Genomic DNA, 19,564 nt, shown 5'->3' on the forward strand with positions numbered 1-19,564 from the left:
TAAGTTCTAACATTGAAATGCTCCCGGAAAGGAAGGTTTTTCTCTTGTACTTTTTGCTTTTTCCTTCCTTCCCTTCCTCCCCACTTTATCTGATCCTGTAATGAGATACAGCAAAACAAGCCCTTGGAGTCAGGGGGCTGGAGGGCAGGGTGTCTGCTTTATATCTGCAAACCAGTATAATGGGCAGATGAACTAACGCCGATGCTGGAACAAGAGGAGGAGAGTGAGTGGCTAGGGTGAGGTGGGAACTGGGACATCCCTTTCTCTTGGCAGCTGTTAGACTAAGCAGTAATGGAGAAACTGCCCCTTTACAGAAGGTATGCGTTATTGCTGATTTGAGTGGCTGTAGCCTCTCAGATCTTCTTTTACAATAAGAGAGTAGCAATTCTAATAGTTTAACTTTTTTGCTTGTAATTCTGGAGTGTGGTAGTTGGATTTTGAATTTTGCGATGACATAGATTCACTTTCTGCAAAGATTTTTCAAGGAGATTTGAGAAGAAAGGGTGAGTTCTTCAGATTTACGTCTCACCTAGTGAAGAGCGGGGTAAAAAGAAGACTCTGAGATGCTACTGAAGCTGATTGCTTAAAACCTGTATCTGTCATAAGTGTCAGTAGCCTGGTATTAGCAAACTTCTTGGATATGATACATGTGAGTTGGATGCACCTTCTCTAACGAAAACAATACTATGCAGGCAAGAGTGGGCAGGACTTAACATAGTTCTTAAAGTTTTCTCGATAGGGACGCTGTCCCTAGCCCTTGATATAAGGGATCATGCTCTAAAAACCTTCTGCTGTTTTGCGTCTGGCAAATGGAAAGCAAATGGATGCTTTTCTAAGAGACTGAAGTAATCTTTATTTCATTCAGATAATAGAGCTTCAGTATTTCTGGATATGCCGTATGTGCATTTTCACTTTTTTGTTGTTCTGGAATGCTATTTCAATGTAACTTACATGTATAGGTGCTTTTTACCTGCTAGGGGTTGGATGCTTCTCCCCACTGCCCTGCAGCTGAAGGATTTGGGTGACTTGGTTTTTCACGTTTCCTCTGTCCTGCTTTACTTTTTCTATTGCAGACAGGGCTTATGTGACACGGACTAGTAACATCTAAACTCAGCGTTTCCACTTCTGTTATTCTCTCTGTTGGGATCTCTGTCTTTGGAGGTGTGCCTTACTGCTGGAATTAAATTCTAGACACGTTCTAACACCCTATGGAATTTGGCAGCATGGTCACTGGTCTGGTTTTTTTGCACACCTGGTAGGGTGGTGAGACTAGTTCCCTAACCAGGATTTCTAGATACTTGTCCTACCACTTTCTGAGGATCTTTTAAGGAAGAAGGAGTAGTCTAGATGTGGATAAAATACTGTTATGTTAATCAAACATATATTTGTACTGAGACACTACAGAACAGATGCAAGATTTCAAGCAAAAGCAAGGAAGGGGTGGACAGTGCCTGTTGTTCATGGTGAAGCAGTCTTTGAGGAGACTCAACACGAAGTATAGATGTGACTTGTATTTTTAAATGACTTCTGACTTTCCTGTTAACTATTGTTTTACCTGATTTCACAGGCAGAGTGGGAGGGCTTATTCAGCAAAGCCTCACTGAATCTGGTCGCCATGAAGAAATCATTCTTTGGCTCTGTTATTTTCTTGTGTCGTCGCCAAGTCCCTGCCAAAACACCCGTCTTTCTGCCAATAGATGAGACCCATTTTAAGTGGGTTGAATCCTTAAAGGTGAGAATTCCCGTGTCCTAGATACCTGCATTTCCAAATCATTACACTTTCTAAATGAGATATTTGACAGTGTTAAAAGAAGTGTACGTGTTCAGCTATTTTTCTTAAAATATGTTATTGATCTCTGCCTTAAGGATGTGAGGGCTCTTTCCTTTGTGGTTCCTAGTAAAACAGTTTGGGGTTTGTTCTGTAGGAGATCTTGGCTGACCCATCAGAACAGCCTGTGTGGTTGACTGCCACCAGTTGTGGGAACTCAGGAATTTTGGGAATGGTGAACTGCCTTCGCCTTGAAGCAGAGGGCCACAGAATCAGGTACGTAAGCTTGGCCTTGAGTCACAGTTGGGGATGAGACATTTTTGTGTTAGCTTCTTTTCAAGCCTGTAGCAAAACAAACAAAATGACAACTCTTGGCTTCTAGGTGTGTGTTTGTTTCCAACTTGAACCCTTCATCAGCTGTCCCACCCACGAGTCTTTCTTCCCCGGAGATGCAGAAGATTGTTCAGAGGGACCTGGTGATGAATGTGTATCGTGATGGAAAGTGGGGCTCCTTCAGGCATCTCCCGTTGCAGCAAGGTAACTCCTTTGAGGTCTGAGGATCACTTGCAGGGTCTTGAATCTGAATGGATTTTGAGTAGAAAATTAGTAGCTGTTACTCCTACGATTATTTTTTATTTTATTTTTATTATTATTTTTTAATGGATAATTTGGAATTCTTCTGCTCTGGCTCAGCGTGAATAGTAGCATTCTCTGGTGCCAGGAGGAGGGATGAGCTATTTGGGGTATGGGTAGAAGTGCATGGTAAGAAAGGGCTTCCTGGAGAGCAAATGGAGGAGGAGGTAGCAATTACACAAGGAATTTACTCCCTCTGGAGAGTATCTGCCTGTGTTAATGTGTGTAAAGTTCATATTGTTCCTTCTGCAGCACAACCTCAGGAGTTGACAGAATATGCCTACGTAAATGCATTGACTCGTGGAGACCTCTCGTCTCTTCGTTGGATTGTCTCCCCTCTTCGACACTTCCGTACAACTAATTCCGACGTTCAACTCTGCAAAGTCTATTATGCATCTCTCAATTTCCGGGACATCATGCTGGCCACAGGAAAGCTTTCTCCAGATGCTATCCCTGGTGAGTTAAAATTGCACTAGAAGAAAATGTATTTATGTTCTGTTCTAGAATTTATTCACATAGTCTCCTGAATATTAGCTATGCGCTGGCTAAAGCGTATATCAGTTTTTGTTTAGCAAAAAAAGCACTCTTGAAAAGGAAGTATAGCCCTGCTGCAGGACTGTACACCAAGAACTCATAAGCTTTACTTCCAGTTGCAGTCCCATTTTTCATATGGCAGAATTAATAATTGCTGTGAGGAAACGTTACTAGCCCTGTTGTATTGATATCAAGTATGAGGTGAAACAACGTAATGGAGGTTCCAGAGATGGGCAAGGTGCATGCCTAGGTGAGAATGTTGAAGCTTCATGCTGCCATGCTACTGGACATGCTTTGCTTTTAAGGGAGGAAAAATGCAAGATGAAGTAATCCCCTGCCTACAGGAGGGAGGTGATAATATCTTGCCTCATAAGCAATTAATCTCATGCCTGCTGAATGGTTTTAAAGCTCTTGAAAGGATGGGGGACGACGATGATGACAGATGTAAAAAGTGCATTTGGAGATTCTTAGGAGCAGCTTGACTAGGGCTGGGTTTCCCTTCGTGACTGAGATTAGTCTCTGCCTAAAAAGGGTGTTTGCAAAAATTAAGGTTTTACAGTAAAGCTATTTTTGCTGTTGTCATCCTTTCTAGCTTATGTAGCATTCTTTTTCAAAGAGGAACAAAATTGTCTCCGAAACTGGAAATTAAAGCAATATCATTAAGGATAAATAATAAGATTTAATGAGACCGAGTCCCTTTCTGCTACGTTTGTTCTTAAGAGCAAGAAATTAACTGTGGTGACTTACGAACTGTGTACTTAGTAAACAAATTCCAGCACTTCTTCTGTTTAGGGTGTTTCAGCTTTCAGGGATTACTGTTGTAGTAAATTCTTGGCCAAGGGATTTTAGAAGAGAAATTGCCTTTGTAAAAGATTCTTACGTTCTTTCAGGTAACTGGGCTTTGCAGCAGTGCATGCTGGGCATGGAGTTCTCGGGACGGGACCTGGCTGGCAGAAGGGTGATGGGATTGCTGCCAGCAAAGGGGCTGGCTACCGTGGTAGACTGTGAGAAGAAGTTTCTGTGGGAGGTGCCTAAAAACTGGTAGGTCAACTTCTGTTTTCTGGTTTGTGTATGTGGTTAGGATTTGCCTTCCTGCCTGAGGCTGATGACAGCCCTGATCAGACCAGAGGACTGCACGATGGGAAGATTCCCTTCTGGGAAATGGCAACAGGGCTCCAGCCTACTGAGCAGCTGTAGGATTTGGCTTTGATTCACTGCAGGAGTTGAGCGCTGGTTTTTGTACAGTGCCTTGCACAAAGTTCTCGTCTCTTTCTTGGGCTTTTGTCTCCATGTGTTTCAGTATACGCTGGGATTTTGGTGTCGGTTATGTTGCTGGTTAGTTACTAAAACATTTTTGCAGAATGGTGAAGCTCTTGGCTGTGCTTGGCAGCTGAGGTAGTCTGATGTGTGATTGAGAACTGTTTATACTTTTTTGGCCTGTCAGGGCAGTTTAACCTTTCCATTGCAGTAAAGCAGACTTCGTCAGGAGAATCTAGTAGTCTTTTCCAAGGCTAAAGATCTCTTCTGTCTTTCACTTTGCTCCTTAGGACTCTGGAAGAAGCGGCTTCAGTGCCTGTGGTTTATGCCACTGCTTACTATGCCTTGGTGGTTCGAGGTGGTATGAAGAAGGGTGAGAGTATCCTTATTCACTCTGGCTCAGGCGGTGTGGGCCAAGCAGCCATTGCTATTGCCCTGAGCATGGGCTGCCGTGTCTTTGCTACTGTAGGTAAGTACTGAGGGCCCAATGTTGGGGGCACAAGGGAGAAAAGATATATATAATACATAGAGGAAGTGTGTCTGTGTGTGCGCACGCATGTGTTTACATATAAAAATATGTTTTTATGCATATATTATTTTTTTTTCCCATAACATGATCTCCTGTAACATTGATCTAGTTTCTAGACTCGGAACAGGACACGTGATAGATACAGCTACTGACTATACACTTGAAACTTCCACAGCACAGAGAAGTTTATATAGTGTACAGAGGTAGATAATCAAAAGTACGGAAGAGAATCAAGGCTTCTGCACGTTAAATTCAGGAATGTGATCAAAGAATGCCGATCTGTTTGTAAGGCTCCGTCTGGTCTTGGTCCTTGCTCTATCTCATAAATGAGCAGTAACAACTAGACAGCCTTTGTCCTAAGGTTTGACACCTTGAGAGACAGAGAGCTCTGAAGCAAGTGCTTGATGGCACTTGCAGTCCTTGGGGAAGGATGTGCAGATGAAAATAGGCTGTTTAATCAAAAAAAAAAAATTAAAATTAATGTAAGCATACTGACATCATTCAACCTGTCTTCTACTTCCAGGCTCCACTGAGAAACGTGAGTATCTCCAAGCAAGATTCCCACAACTGGATGCTAATAGCTTTGCCAGCTCCCGAAATACTACCTTTGAGCAACATATACTGCGAGTTACCAATGGAAAAGGTAAGTTCAAGGAATAATTTTCCTTCTCTTGTTGTTACGCAGTTGCACTTTCTAAAGACGAAATGAGTCACTAGAAAACAGGCTTAGGCTCTCAGCAGAACTGAGTTTATTAAATAGTTTCTTCTCCTTTTGTTGCAGGTGTCAACCTCGTGTTAAATTCCTTGGCAGAAGAGAAGCTCCAAGCCAGTTTGCGTTGTCTTGCTCGACACGGGCGATTTTTGGAAATAGGCAAATTTGATCTGTCTAACAACAGTCAGCTTGGTAAGATGGGACTTTGTGAAATACATCTTGTTAGGTTTAAGCAAGCACAAACTTATATACTGTCTTAACACAGACTAATTCTCAAATTTAGAAAAGCTTTTAGCTGGAATACTCATTTCACTTCTGTCACTAACAATTTCTGTAGTCTTATCAAAAAATACTTTCTTGGAGGAGCATGGCACTCAGCATTTTTTTTCAGGAAGCCTGCATAAAGCGTGCAAAATAATTAAGTTACTTTCCTCAAAGTCTGTCTTTAAAATAAGTATAAGACGTGTTGCCTACAAAGTGTTTGGATAGGAAGATAGTAAGAATCAGTATTCATTTCACATGGCACTGTTTGCCGCTGCGTCTGTTAGCTCGTAGATTTCATAGATCTGTTGGACTTGACTTAAAAACCTTTTGGGATATAACATATCCATTTGTAATAGATGAATGCGCTATGAAACTGAGCAAAATGAACTTCATAGGTATACAAGTTGCAGTTTTGCCCTCTCTTCTGGATAAACTTGATCATTTGTAGAGTGAAAGTAACTGGAATTTTTCAGATAACTACAGAGAACCTGATCCTTGTTTTGAGAACCTTGATTTGTTGTTTCAGCAAATATCTGTGCCATTTTGAATAGAATATGATAGTTCCAATCGGAGGGGACCTGCAGTGATGATCTAGTCTAACTGCCTGACCACTTCAGGGCTGACCAAAAATTAAAGCGTATTATTTAAGGGCATTTTCCAAATGCTTCTCAAACACTGACATTTTCGTTCTAGGGATTGCTGTGAAGGGAATGTCAATAATGCATATTGTTTTAGTTGTTGCTAAGTGATGTTTATCACTTTCCAAGGACTCTTTTCAGCTTCCCACATAAGCTGAGAAGGATCCTAGACAGAACAATGGAACAGCCAATGGAATATTTTGTACCATAGATGTCATCCTCAGTATCTAAATGGGGGTTGGCTGGGGGGCAGGAATTCATGATCACTGCTCAGGAAGGTGCCAATTTTGCCAGTTCACCAGGTGGTGAGAGTGACTTGTGCCATCATTATTATTGGGTTTTTTCCCTTTTTTTGTTTTATTAAACTGTCTTTATCTCAACCCACGAGGCGCTTTTCCCCTTTCTTCCCTCTTCTCCCTACCCTTCTTGGGGGAAAAGCAGGGGAACTGTGAGAGCAGCCGCGTGGTCCCAGCTGGCGGCTGGGGTTAAACAATGACACCTAGCATCATAGAAAACTTCCTATGGGGGAAGAGTTTCCTGTGGAGATGGACAGGATGTACCTGGGATTCGAACTCGGCTGTCACTAGACACAAAACGTCCTTTTTAATATCAGACTGACCATGTTATATCTTGTCCTCTTGACTCACAATTTTTGTGAGTCAATTTCTGTTAAACTGGTCTGCTTTTAAGAGAACAATCTAATTAATATAGCATTTAGAGAGTACATGCAAGAATGAGTTTGAAAAATGTAGTATTCTAGCAACTAATGACTGCTTTACTCCTCAGTCTTACACTGCTGACCTACACAGAAATGTTTCTCGAGCAGAAGATAGACTCTGTTTCGAAATGCAAGCAGCATCAGGTGATAACCAAATTGCTTTTTCTAGGAATGGCTCTCTTCCTCAAGAATGTGGCATTTCATGGGATCCTACTAGATTCTATCTTTGACAGTGGAAACGAAGAGTGGGAAGTAGTATCAGCGTTGCTGACGAAAGGCATAAAAGATGGTGTAGTAAAGCCCCTGAGGAGTACAGTCTTCGACAAAGAAGAGGTAGAAGCTGCCTTCAGGTTCATGGCACAAGGAAAACATATTGGCAAAGTAATGATCAAGGTAATGAGATAATGACTTTGGGTCTCTGATGCATCTGTCATCTTCTGTGGGTGACTTTATTGGATATTTTGATTCAGTTCAAGTGAAGTTGTATAACTAGGACAGCACAAAGTTACATACGTTACGACATCAGCAGTAAAAACAGTAACTGTCAAGTCTGTCACTCTGATTCTACACTTCCTACTGCCTGGAGCAGCATAGCATGGAAAGATCAACGTGTTGTGTATCTCATCTTAACTGCTTTTTTTTTTTTAACCTCTTCTTTTTTTTTTTTTTTTTTTTCTTTTGGGGGAAAGGTCCAAGAAGAGGAAAAGGAACATCCTTTAAGAAAGTCAGAGCCAGTTAAAATCTCTGCTATTTCCCGAACGTCCTGTCCACCTACCAAATCTTACATCATCACAGGGGGCCTAGGAGGATTTGGGCTTGAGTTGGCACAGTGGCTAGTTGAGAGAGGAGCACAGAAGCTTATACTGACGTCTCGTTCTGGCATACGAACTGGTAAGCAAAAGCTGTCAAGGAACAGGGAATGTGACTGACTTTTAACAGCCCTCAATTTGTAGTTTCTTTCAGTTTTCAAGTGTCCTACCAGCAAATAATAGTGTCTTGATCTCTTTTCTCCTCATGTGTATGTTCTCTCACTTCGAACAAGTTGGCGTGCCCTTTATTTTAAAGGAGGAAGTGTCTTTTCACTAGACCTGTCTTCCAACTATGTCTTTCCTGGTTTTTTGTGGTTCCTAATTCTATCAACCCATTTTCTCCCTTACCCACAATTTTTTGTGCGGCTTTACTTTGATCTTTATCCCCTCTACAGAGTCTGTATCCAGCCTCCTCACTGACTTGCCCGGTGGCTGTAGCATGGTGGATCACATGCCACCAGGAAAGGCCTATGACCTCCTTGCTAAAGATACACTCTCCTTCAAGTTATACGTGGGGCTGCTTGCTCGTGCTCCTTCAGATAGCTCATCTTTACAGATAAGCCCTGCTATCCGATAACATCAGTAGGCGTTTTTACTCTAATTTAAGCCATTACTTTGATTCCAGTCGTGGCATTGAGATTTCTTATCAGTGGTAGTCTTCAGTGTTTCCTCATACAAATTCAGCCGTAACAAAACTTTTCTCCGACTCTATAGATTTCTTCTTTCTATTTGCAAGTTTGCAATTGCACCACTTGAGCCAACACATAGATGTTGGCACATACTTCTGCTTCTAAAGTTCTGGTTGTGCTACTATAATCTGTTGCCTTGCTCTAGTCTAGTCATCTAGTCATTCTTTCCTGTCTCAGTACCCAAATTCACGTTAATTTCCCTTCACTGTTTCTTCCCCTACGCACCTTACATTCTCCCAACTCTGCTCTCCACTTCAATCTATTTAGAATATTTCTGAAACTCAAGTGTTTTCTATCTACTATACAAGAGGAAAATGTGGAAAAAAAACAACAAAACTTGAAGCTGAATCCGTCCCTGTTCAGTCACTATCTGGTCAGAAAAGCGTGAGGAGCAGGTTAACCAAAGCCTGATGGTTTGAATGCTTCATCCCAGGCACTGTTTATTTTTTGTAGGCTACCAGGCTAAACGTGTTGAAGAGTGGAAGGCACTGGGAATCCAAGTATTGGTATCTACCAGTGATATTGGAACACTGGAAGGAACACAGCTATTGATAGAAGAAGCTTTGCAGCTTGGCCCAGTTGGAGGCATCTTTAATTTGGCTGTGGTAAGTGACAAAAACACTTAGGACTTGTAAAAGGCAGCAGCCACAGAAGTGGCTTTTTTACTGAGGGCAGTCAGGCTTCACACAGTTTTAGATTGCCTCTGTGTGTTTCAAAGGACACTTTGCTTTGGCGTTACCTGGTGACTAAAGGCTAACAGGTCTGGCCCCTTGATCTGGGAAGCGGCATTCGTTGGCCAGCGAGCTCAGTTCTGGGAGATGAAAGTCGTCCAAGACTCCTGGGGACAAGAAAAATCCCATACAGACCTTGCCAGTTGAAGGCTGCAGTGGCAGTACTGGAAAAATGCAGACTTGCCAAAAGCCATGTGGTCCTTGTCATGTTTTAGGACATTCAAGATATGTCTGTACTGTAAAGTTACAAAAAGGCGTTGTGTAGTGATAGCCTATCGTATCTCAAACCACAGGGCAGATTTAAATGGAGAAACTGGAGATTCTGAAATCGCACCTCTCTCTTTTTCTTTTCTCCCTCCCCAATAGGTCCTTAGAGATGGCATGATTGAAAATCAGACCCCAGAATTATTCTGGGAAGTCAACAAGCCCAAGTATTCAGGCACCCTTCATTTGGATTGGTAAGTGTCTGGAGAAGGGATAAATATGAACTGCTTTTATGGTCACAAAGCTGATCAGACGTAGCCATTTTAGTCTCGTGCTAGCCTTCCGTGGTAACACATAGCAGGTTTTTCTGATGGGGTTTCTCTCTCCTGCTCTGCTCCAAGGGTGACTCGTAAGAAGTGTCCAGACCTGGACTACTTTGTTGTATTCTCCTCTGTAAGCTGTGGAAGAGGAAATGCTGGGCAAAGTAATTACGGCTTTGCCAATTCTACCATGGAGCGTATCTGTGAGCAGAGACATCATGATGGACTGCCAGGTAAGATGAGTTTACTCATTGCGCAGAATAATCTATCCCACCAAACATCCAGAGGAAAATCAGCTCACCAGAAACTTCCGCACTTGTCTGGAACGATAATGAATGTTGAAGGCTGTTTCCTCCCCTAGCTGTTACCCTGGGTCATTCATGTGTGAATGAACACTGACCATTTAACAGTACAAAGGAAATGCAGGCCTTTGCTTAGCTGTTTTTAAACTCGCTTTTGTTGCTGCCATGTGCTTTAGCTAGTTTCCTAGTGTGTTCTTTCTTCTGATTTCTCCTCCAGGCCTGGCAATCCAATGGGGAGCCATTGGTGATGTGGGTATCCTTCTGAGGACAATGGGAAACAAAGAGATTGTGGTTGGGGGAACCGTGCCCCAGCAAATCAGCTCATGCCTGGAGGTGCTTGATGTCTTCCTGAATCAGCCTCATCCTGTCATGTCCAGTTTTGTCCTAGCAGAGAAGGTCTCTGTGAAAACTGAAGGAGGCAGTCAACGGGATCTTGTAGAAGCTGTTGCTCACATCCTGGGTAAGTGTCTACCATCTCAATGCTTCTGGAAAGCAGCGGTGCTGCTGCTGCAGGTGCTCTGTTCAGCATCTCCTCCTGATTCTTGTGGTGTGGGTGTGGTGGTGGTTTGGATACTTTTTCTTTTACACTGCTCCTTCTCTCCAGTAACCAATTTGTTTCTTCAGTGTGGGCTTTTCTCCCTTAGCATGTTCACACACGTGTGCACACATACTTCAGTTTCTTGGGTTTTGCTTAGAGTGGACTGGTGCCTTTCTCCAAATGGAGAATCAATAGCATCGCAGAATCATCTAGGTTGAAAGGGACTCTTAAGATCATCAAGTTCAGCTGTTAACCTAATGCTGCCAAAAACACCACTAAACCATGTCCCTGAGCACCACCTCTACCTGTCTTTTAAATACCTCCAGGGATGGCGATTCAACCACTTCCCTGTTCCAGTGCTTGATAATCCTTTCTGTGAAGAAATTTTTCCTAATACCCATCTTAAGCCTCCCCTGACACAACTTGAGGCCATCTCCTCTTGTCCTAATAGGACAATAGGAACAGCCCCCAAGAGCAAAATTCTGTGTCAGCACATAATAGGGCAAATACGTGATTAACTTTCTGGGTACTATTCCAGTTTTCAAACATTCAACTTGGGATGTGCCTATGCCACAAAAAGCAGCTCTTATGTACTTAGTGACTTAACTGGTCACTGAGTGGTTATGTGAACATCTAGTAACTGTAGCTGAACTACGCGTTACAAGAAGTGCCATGTCCTCCTGTCTTGAACCTGCTTCCTTTTACCATCGTGTTCCCTGTTCTTGTGTTGTGTCGACAGTGAATGATCTCTGTCAACTGTATTATGTCCCACTTCAGTTACCTCTTCAGCAGGCTGAAGTGTGTACTGATTCTTTGTTTTCTACCAAAAGAGGTACTGATAAATTAAAGACAGTCTCCTGAGTTAAGGAATTGCATGCAGTAACTGACAGCACATCTGACCTCAGAGAACAGACGTGGCTTTTAGAAGTCCTAGGAAAGTGTCTGAGAAATTTTACCAGCTGTAGAGTTAGTTTGGAAGGAGAGAGTGTGTGAAGATGATAAAGGGAGAAGCCAGTACGAAGCCTAATGGTGGAAAGGGTGGCAACATGGGGCAGCATAAGGTGGAGGAGGGGAGGAAGAGCTGTAGATGCAAGCGTTATTATGAGAAGTCCCTTACAGGTAAGGAAAGGGTGAGAGACTTGAACAGTGTGAAAACTGAAGGGGAAAAGGTGATGAAGACTAGATGAATTACCGCCTCCTCTGATGTGATAGACATCAAGTGTTGCAATCAACCATCATTGACAGTGATAACTGCTTAATCTCCTGTTGTAGCTGAGGATTAGTTGCATTATGTCTAGGACTGCAGTTTCAGTTAGAGCCTCCAGTATGTGAAACTACACTAGCTGGCTGCTCTGAACTTGGTCTAGAGATGAAGTGACAATGTTCGTAGCTATTTAGCCGAGACTAATGTCTCCCATATTATAAAGCTGTGCACATTTAACACGTGCTCTAAAGGCTAGATTCCCATATGACCAGATGTAGGTTGCGGAAGGGATGACTTGTGAGAGCGTTAGATGATCCTGAAAGGTAATTCTCTGTAGCTGCAGTTTATTCAGGGTTTAGGAGAAAAAAGGAGGATGAGAAGACTTAGAGAGGCCTAGAACCGAAAAGAAATAGGCCTTTTCTTAGTGTGCTGTTTTTCCTTCAGGTGTCCGTGACGTGAGCAGCCTGAATGCTGAGAGTACCTTGGCAGACTTGGGCTTGGATTCCTTGATGGGTGTGGAGGTGCGCCAGACACTGGAGAGGGACTATGACATCGTTATGACCATGAGAGAGATTCGGCTCCTCACAATCAACAAACTGCGTGAACTTTCTTCCAAGTCTGGGACAGCAGAGGGTACGGTATCTGGATCGGCATTGCTACCAGTCCCCTGAATCCGAACAATTAAGCTCCCAGTCTGTTGCTTTCATCTCTAGTGATATAAGCCTCTATCAAATCATGAAATAAGGTTATAGCTAAAAGGCTGTTAAGTGACAGACGTGTCATTGAAGTGCATTGACCACTGGGTCGGGCCTATCGGTTCTGGGGCAGGGTATCAGAAAGGGCGTGAAAACAGCTTTTTTGCCTGGCTAGCATCTGCCTGCATGAGTAATATTATGCAGATGCATGCAGGATGTAATTAGAGACCTTTTACTTGTCTGAGGAATGAACAATGTAATGTCATGCTTACTATAAGGCAAAAGGATATGCAGTTGCCACAGAGGAACTGACAATAGGAAGATCCCTATGTCTGTGCCGTGATGACTAGTGAGCGAGTGGGCTAAACCCAGAGCAGCCCTGAGATTCTCCTTTAGGACTATGCCTACATGACAAGACTGATCCTGAATCTAATGTGTGTGTTTGGTGTGCTTCCCTTCAAAGAGCTGAAGCCATCCCAGCTGATGAAGACAGGCCCAGGCGAACCTCCAAAACTAGACTTGAACAACTTGCTGGTGAACCCAGAAGGGCCAACGATCACCCGTCTCAATGATGTTCAGAGCACAGAACGTCCTCTTTTCCTTGTTCACCCTATTGAAGGATCCATTGCAGTTTTCAACACTCTCGCCTCCAGACTTCATATGCCCTGCTATGGGCTGCAGTGCACAAAAGGTATCTCAGTTCTTCAGCATCTTGACTTTTGTAAATGTAGCATTCTGAATTTTAGTTGCCTTATAGAGAGAGCTTTTTTTCTAGACTCTTAAATGTGGAGGACCAAGCATCAGTACCTATAGTCTGCATAGGGTTGTGTCAGACATCCCCAGGTAACAAGGGAAGTACAAAGTTAGACTGAAGAGCTTACGTACAGGGAAATGGAACAATGAGATGATGATTGTGTCCCTGCCAGCAGATAAGCATGCAGGAGGAAAACAAGAGATGCAGTTCTACTTGTCTCTGGAAACCAGGAACATTACTATTCCTTGTCCAAAACATAAGTTGCAAACCATAATTTAGAAACTTACCTTCAAAATAACCCATATGTTTCCAACATGGTTATTTCTGAGGTCTTGAAAATGTAATTGTCTCTGCTAGTGTCTTTTTACCAGAGTCTGTTTCTGACTCGCTTCTGTGTTGTAGCTGCTCCCTTGGACAGCATACAGAGCCTGGCAGCCTATTACATTGACTGTATGAAGCAGATACAGCCTGAAGGACCTTACCGTGTTGCTGGATATTCCTTCGGTGCCTGTGTAGCCTTTGAAATGTGCTCCCAACTGCAAGCACAACAAAATGCTTCCCATGCACTCAACAGTCTATTCCTCTTTGATGGGTCTCATTCCTTTGTGGCCGCATACACTCAGGTAAGAGATACAAAGAAAATCTATCTGGGGACCATCCTGTGTCATCAGGGCCCGTGTTCTTAGTTTACTATTCTATATTCTAGATAGGAGCCATCTGAAAAGCTGACAGACTTTTCTTGGCGGGGGAGTTGGGAGACAGCTGTAGACAGTGGATGTTTAGGGATGACTGAAGGGTGGAACCATACGGGGGGTGGTCCTCATTAACTGGAGAGGGCTGGGACACAAATGTTGTTGTTGCTCTTGCTGTGATAAATCATGGTATTAGTATGTCTTCTGGAAGATCCTGGAGCGCGCAAGATGAGATTTTCATGTAGGGGTACTAGGAAACCTTGCTTAAGCCTTCCTTTCTGTTTTCATTGTACTTTCTAGAGGATTGTAGGCTCTTGGCAATTGCCGCCTGTGGATTTTCTTTCGAATCTGTCCTCAAGGGATCTTCTTCCCCCACCCCAAGCTTCAGTCTATCTTTTTGTTTTGTTTTCCCCCTGTTTCTTTTTTTCCCAGTTCAGAGCCCTTTGTTCTGTAACTGTTTTTTATCTAACGTTCAAGATCGGGCACATTCCTCTCATGTTTGCATTTTATTCTTCTCTTTTTCCAGAGCTACAGAGCCAAGCTGTCCCAAGGAAATGAGGCTGCATTGGAGACTGAAGCATTGTGTGCCTTTGTTCAGCAGTTTACAGGCATTGAATACAATAAGGTAATGTTTGGGGTTTTTTGTTTGGGTTTTGTTTATTTTTTTTAATATGTCTTTATGTTGCACAGGAGGGGTGCGGGTTTTTTTAATGGAGATGGATTCTCAAATATTGAGACTAATGCGGGGAAAAAATGTTAATATTTTCCAGCTGCTGGAGGTTCTTCTGCCCCTGAAAGATCTGGAGGCTCGTGTGAATGCTGCTGCAGACCTGATAACTCAGATTCATACAAACATCAATCGTGAAGCACTCAGCTTTGCTGCTGCTTCCTTTTACTATAAACTGAAGGCTGCTGACAAATATATACCAGAGTCCAAGTATCACGGGAATGTGACACTGATGCGGGCGAAGTCTCACAATGAATATGAAGAAGGTCTGGGTGGAGACTACAGACTCTCAGAGGTCAGTGTGAGTCCCACTGGTGACTGTTGAGGTTCTCCCGACACCTGTGAGAGCAAAAGAAAAGCACAAAAACCATCCTTACTGAGAGAGAAGGGACGAAACCAACCTGAAAGAAATCATTATTCTGTGGCTATCATGCTCTAACAAGAATTGGAAGTCCCCAAAGCACATGAGTCGATTTGGTTCTGGGCACTTTCTCAGGGTAGTGAGGGTCAGAAGGTCTAGCCTCTATATTGGATAAGTAAGCGTTTTCTATAGCTAATTGTTGCAGCTCTTTTGATAGACTTTAGATAATAAAGATGTGTAACTTGACAGAAGTAACTTTTAGTCTCCTCCTTTCACTGAAGGCCCCTAAAGTTTGTCCATTACATGAGGGCAGGCTTTTGAAGAGCAAGTGTCAGCCTGCTGACAATAGAGGTGGCTTTTTCTCAGTTATATTTCGTGGACCACTTAGAAGTTCATATGTGGGTTTCTTGTGGGCCTAAAAAAACTTAGGTTTTCAGCCTGTAGTCCAGATAAGGTCACTGTTCTTTAGCCCCTGTTAACACAAAAGGGTTGAGTGTCTTACGTTATGGTACAGGTACCAGGAAGAAAAGGAAGTGATTTTCAGAATTACCTTCCTGCCTCTGGCGTCTCCTCTCCCTTCAGACTTCTGACTTGCGTTCGTTATTGATTCCAAGCTAACTTCCATGTTATGAAAGTTATATAATGACCTTAAAGGAAGATTCATGGTGGTGGGAGAAGGATTAGGCAAAGGGGAGGATTATTTGATTTCCTTAAGGGCGTGGAAGTTGCTACTTTATCATTCGTTCCTTGATATTGTAAATAAGTTACTCTGTTAGCATCAGGTTGGTTGACTTCCTGCCTAGCTTGTATTTGAGTGGATCCCCTGCCAGGCTGTCAAACTAGCATGCTTTAAAGCACTGCTTCCAAACAATGCCGGGCAGCTGATCTATGAAAACGTGGTGCTGTTTTCATCTGAGTTTGATACAGTGGTGTAAACTATGAGTAACTTGGAAGACTGACAAACCCAAAACAGCTACGTGACCAGCTGGTTGTGAATTGTGAACGTAAAGTTTTTCTTTTTTGTATCTGTGCAGGTATGTGATGGAAAAGTATCTGTCCATGTTATTGAAGGGGATCACCGCACCTTATTGGAGGGAAATGGCGTTGAATCAATTATTGGGATCATCCACAGCTCACTGGCAGAGCCACGTGTCAGTGTCAGAGAGGGTTAACTTCTTCTGCTTACTTACGGTCAATGGTGAAGAAAACACCAACAACATTCCTTGTTATGACAGACCCCAAGGAACTCTTCCTGTTGTTCGACATCTCATCTGCTCTGCTGCCAGAACTGGGAAGTCCAGCTGAACTTGATTGGTCTCTTTCTCTCTCTTTCTTGCTCATCTTTTCCTTTCCCAACTTTTATGGGTTCTCTCTCCTCCTGCCCTTCCTGTGCTTTGTTTTCCCCTAGTATCCCTGTCCACGTTACTCTAGTGCCGTGACTCTGTCACTGTGCACAGCTATGAGGGTTCCCTACCAATGGTTGCTTCCTAAACCCTTGGCAGTATGAAAAACAAATTTAGGAGTAGATTTCTTGTGCTCTATATTGTTTGGTCTTAACAGTATTCCAAAGGGTATGTGATAGCACTTGTTGACCAAGCCCAGTGAGCAGGGAGGGGAGCTGCAGCTGATTTCGGAGATACTTTTTGTCTGTGAAGAATCTGTCTGTAGTTAGGTCAGAAAGAGGATTCCATTAAGGCTTTTGTAACTATATTTTTTTAATTTGATATATTCTAAGTATTTATTGTGTCAAACCAGAGACGACTTACTTGGTTTTAATTTATCGTGGGTTATAGGAGAAAAGAAACATCCCTTTTTGGAGGGGAAGGTTTATTCTACGAGGGGAAGTTACCCATTTGTTAAACCAAAGTGCATCTTTGGAACAGTCTGGTTTATTTTTGTTTTTTTTTTTTTTTCTTTTTCCTCTTTCTCCCACTGCCCTGCCCTGTTCAAAAAGGAAAAGGTAGAAGGGAGGGTTCTTGCCATCATACACTCTTTTCACTCTTTTTTTGGGGGGGGGGGGGGGAAGGGGATGGCTTAACAGACGCCACTGTGTATTGAACAGCCTTAACTTGGGTGTGATTAAAAACAGGCAAAGCTGTCCCTAGGCAGGTACTTTGTTTATATTTGTGCGAGGTTCTGTGCTCTGCTCTATCAGGACCTTAGTAAAGCATTAAGACTATTTCTTTACTTTATTCCCTCCCACCTCCAGTCTCACCGCCCAACCAGACATTTGGAACGGGGCAGGAAATAGAATTCTTCAACAATAACTGAACAAATCCTCCTACCCCTGCTCTCCCATAACCAAAGCTCAGGCAAACATACAAGCATCTACCCAAAGCCCCTGTTTTATTTAGCACAGGGCTTGCTTAAGCCTTGTGTATTCATTTTCCTCTTAGTAATGAGACTGGAGATCCCACATAAGTTAGCTAAGTAATCAGTTTGATGGTATGATTTTAAGATATAGTACCTTTTTAAAGGAAACTTGCATAAGATTCAATTAAAAATTTCTTGCCTTTGCTATGCTGGATCTGTCCTTTCCGAAATCAGTAAATCCTTGCTACACTTATGACACAGAGGAGACCTGGGTAGCAACAAAGCACCAAACAGGAGGAGCTATTGTGCCTCTCAGAACCGCTGTAAGACCCCAGTTCTCTCCGACTTCATTCCCCCGTAAAGTATCCTGTTTAGTACAGGAGCATTCCAGTGACAGGAATGGGTGGCTCTTCACTACAGGTTCTGACCTAGTGTCTTTTGCTTCTACCACCCTCTGTTGATAGTGGCTGGGTTAACTGGTTTTAGTTTTATAACGTATTTCTTTTGTGAAATCTGAAATAAAACCAACATAATGTCAGCTTAAAGCATCTCCAAAATAAGTCTTGTTCTTTTTTTTTCTTTTTTTTTTTAATACTTTTTGGTCTGAAGAGTGTCTTTTTCTCTTTGGCTTTCCTAGTATTAAACAGAATTGATCACTAGTTGGCTTTTTGTCTTATTCTCTACTACCATTTCTTAATCCTGTGTTTCATCTGGAATCTCTCACTTCTTGGTATAAAGCAAAAACTGCTGCTGGCATATCTGATTTGGAGTCTGTAGAAATAATAACAATAATAAAGAATACTTATTATTCTGGAGCATGGCTTCTTGTTGCCATGATTTTGATACCTTCGATACAACCAAACAACACACCCCCAAGCCTGACACGGAAACTCTCAAATTCTAATTCTGGCTCCATTGTTGCAGTTTTGGACAAGCCGTTAATGCTACTGCCTCAGTTTCCCTATCTGTAAAATGGGACTAATAGCATCTACCTCAAGGTCGTTGAGAGTGTTAGATAGGCAATGGGTATAAACGCTATTAAGTTGTTAAGTGGTAGGGTAGCAAGGAGGGAAGCAGGCACTGTGTGAGGGTGAGGTGCCTTACAGCTGCGCAGAATCTAATACTGAAGAGTGGCCATGTGAACTGGGCACACGTGCATACTAGGGGACTTCATTATATCTATTGCATACTATCCATGCACATCCTAGCATAGGATACTACATAAACCAGCTGTGGGCGGGTGGGTTGGTTGGTTTGTTCTAATTTAACAACTGGCAGTTGTAGTGAGCCTGAAAAAGGAGTTGAAAGAATCCTACTTGCCTTGGTTGTCTTGAAAGCCTAGGAGGAAAAAGAGAGTGATTAAACTTTAAGCAAACAGGTACGACAGTTCTGTGCTAAAGCGTTTAACAAGCCTGACCGGGCTCTGTGGAGGGAGCAAGGACTAATGCTCTTCCACCTGTTGAAGCAGGAGTTGGACGAGTTCTCTGTATAAACATAAATGTGCATGGTCCCATCTAAGCAAAGCTTGAAGGTACTGGTTTAGTAATAGAAGTTCCTCAAGAATTCCTTACAGCCTCTATGCTCTCAATGTTCTTGTGGTTGTTGTTTGAAAAGCAGGTTGTTTTGTTTTGGGGTCCATCCCCCCCCGTAATTGTCTAATTATGAGCTGCTGCCCTGTAACCCATTATGTAACTGGCTGCTGAATACAGTGTGCCAAAAATAAAAACCTTATTAGCGCTGGTACTGCTTGTTGTTTCTCAGTAGTCCGTCAGATAGACATAGGCAGAACAATAATAGCATAACGCAAAATCAAATACTGCAGTTACTTGTTTTGAGAAGACAAGGGCAGAAGCAAAGCCCTTCACACCACAACCCTTCTACGTGAAACGGGAGTGGGAGTCTTTTGTCAACTGCTACTCCCTTTCCATCCTCCCTTTCAGCAAGCTTCCCACAGGCTTCTCTACACCATACTGATCTTAATCTCGAGACTGAAAACCACACTCCCCTGTTGGCCCTATAAACTTACTTAGGCTCAAAACGTCACAGTGGGGGCAGTACACCTTAAATCTGCAATATAGCCTTAATAGTAAGAATACGGATGTATGGCACACAGCACATCTAGCAGTCGGCATTGAAGCTATTATTTTTCCTTTGGTATTCTACCACCTTCCT

General features: G+C 42.8%; 1 protein-coding gene across 1 annotated transcript in view; it reads left to right on the forward strand.

The window, feature by feature from the left end:
• Window positions 1–18,207, forward strand: part of FASN (fatty acid synthase) — a 43,964-nt gene extending 25,757 nt beyond the window's left edge. The window contains exons 24-43 of the mRNA XM_074607390.1: window positions 1,568–1,732; window positions 1,926–2,044; window positions 2,151–2,305; window positions 2,654–2,857; window positions 3,826–3,976; window positions 4,483–4,661; window positions 5,245–5,364; window positions 5,503–5,625; window positions 7,223–7,446; window positions 7,743–7,944; window positions 9,005–9,156; window positions 9,649–9,740; window positions 9,888–10,039; window positions 10,326–10,568; window positions 12,295–12,483; window positions 13,009–13,236; window positions 13,702–13,922; window positions 14,518–14,616; window positions 14,762–15,013; window positions 16,114–18,207. Of these exons, the coding sequence (XP_074463491.1) occupies window positions 1,568–1,732; window positions 1,926–2,044; window positions 2,151–2,305; window positions 2,654–2,857; window positions 3,826–3,976; window positions 4,483–4,661; window positions 5,245–5,364; window positions 5,503–5,625; window positions 7,223–7,446; window positions 7,743–7,944; window positions 9,005–9,156; window positions 9,649–9,740; window positions 9,888–10,039; window positions 10,326–10,568; window positions 12,295–12,483; window positions 13,009–13,236; window positions 13,702–13,922; window positions 14,518–14,616; window positions 14,762–15,013; window positions 16,114–16,251 (3,408 nt within the window). The 3' untranslated portion in view covers window positions 16,252–18,207. The remainder of the gene's footprint in view (window positions 1–1,567; window positions 1,733–1,925; window positions 2,045–2,150; window positions 2,306–2,653; window positions 2,858–3,825; window positions 3,977–4,482; window positions 4,662–5,244; window positions 5,365–5,502; window positions 5,626–7,222; window positions 7,447–7,742; window positions 7,945–9,004; window positions 9,157–9,648; window positions 9,741–9,887; window positions 10,040–10,325; window positions 10,569–12,294; window positions 12,484–13,008; window positions 13,237–13,701; window positions 13,923–14,517; window positions 14,617–14,761; window positions 15,014–16,113) is intronic.
• Window positions 18,208–19,564: the final 1,357 nt, after the last annotated feature.

Source organism: Larus michahellis, chromosome 14, assembly GCF_964199755.1.
Source record: "Larus michahellis chromosome 14, bLarMic1.1, whole genome shotgun sequence".
Classification (NCBI taxonomy): Eukaryota; Metazoa; Chordata; class Aves; order Charadriiformes; family Laridae; genus Larus; species Larus michahellis.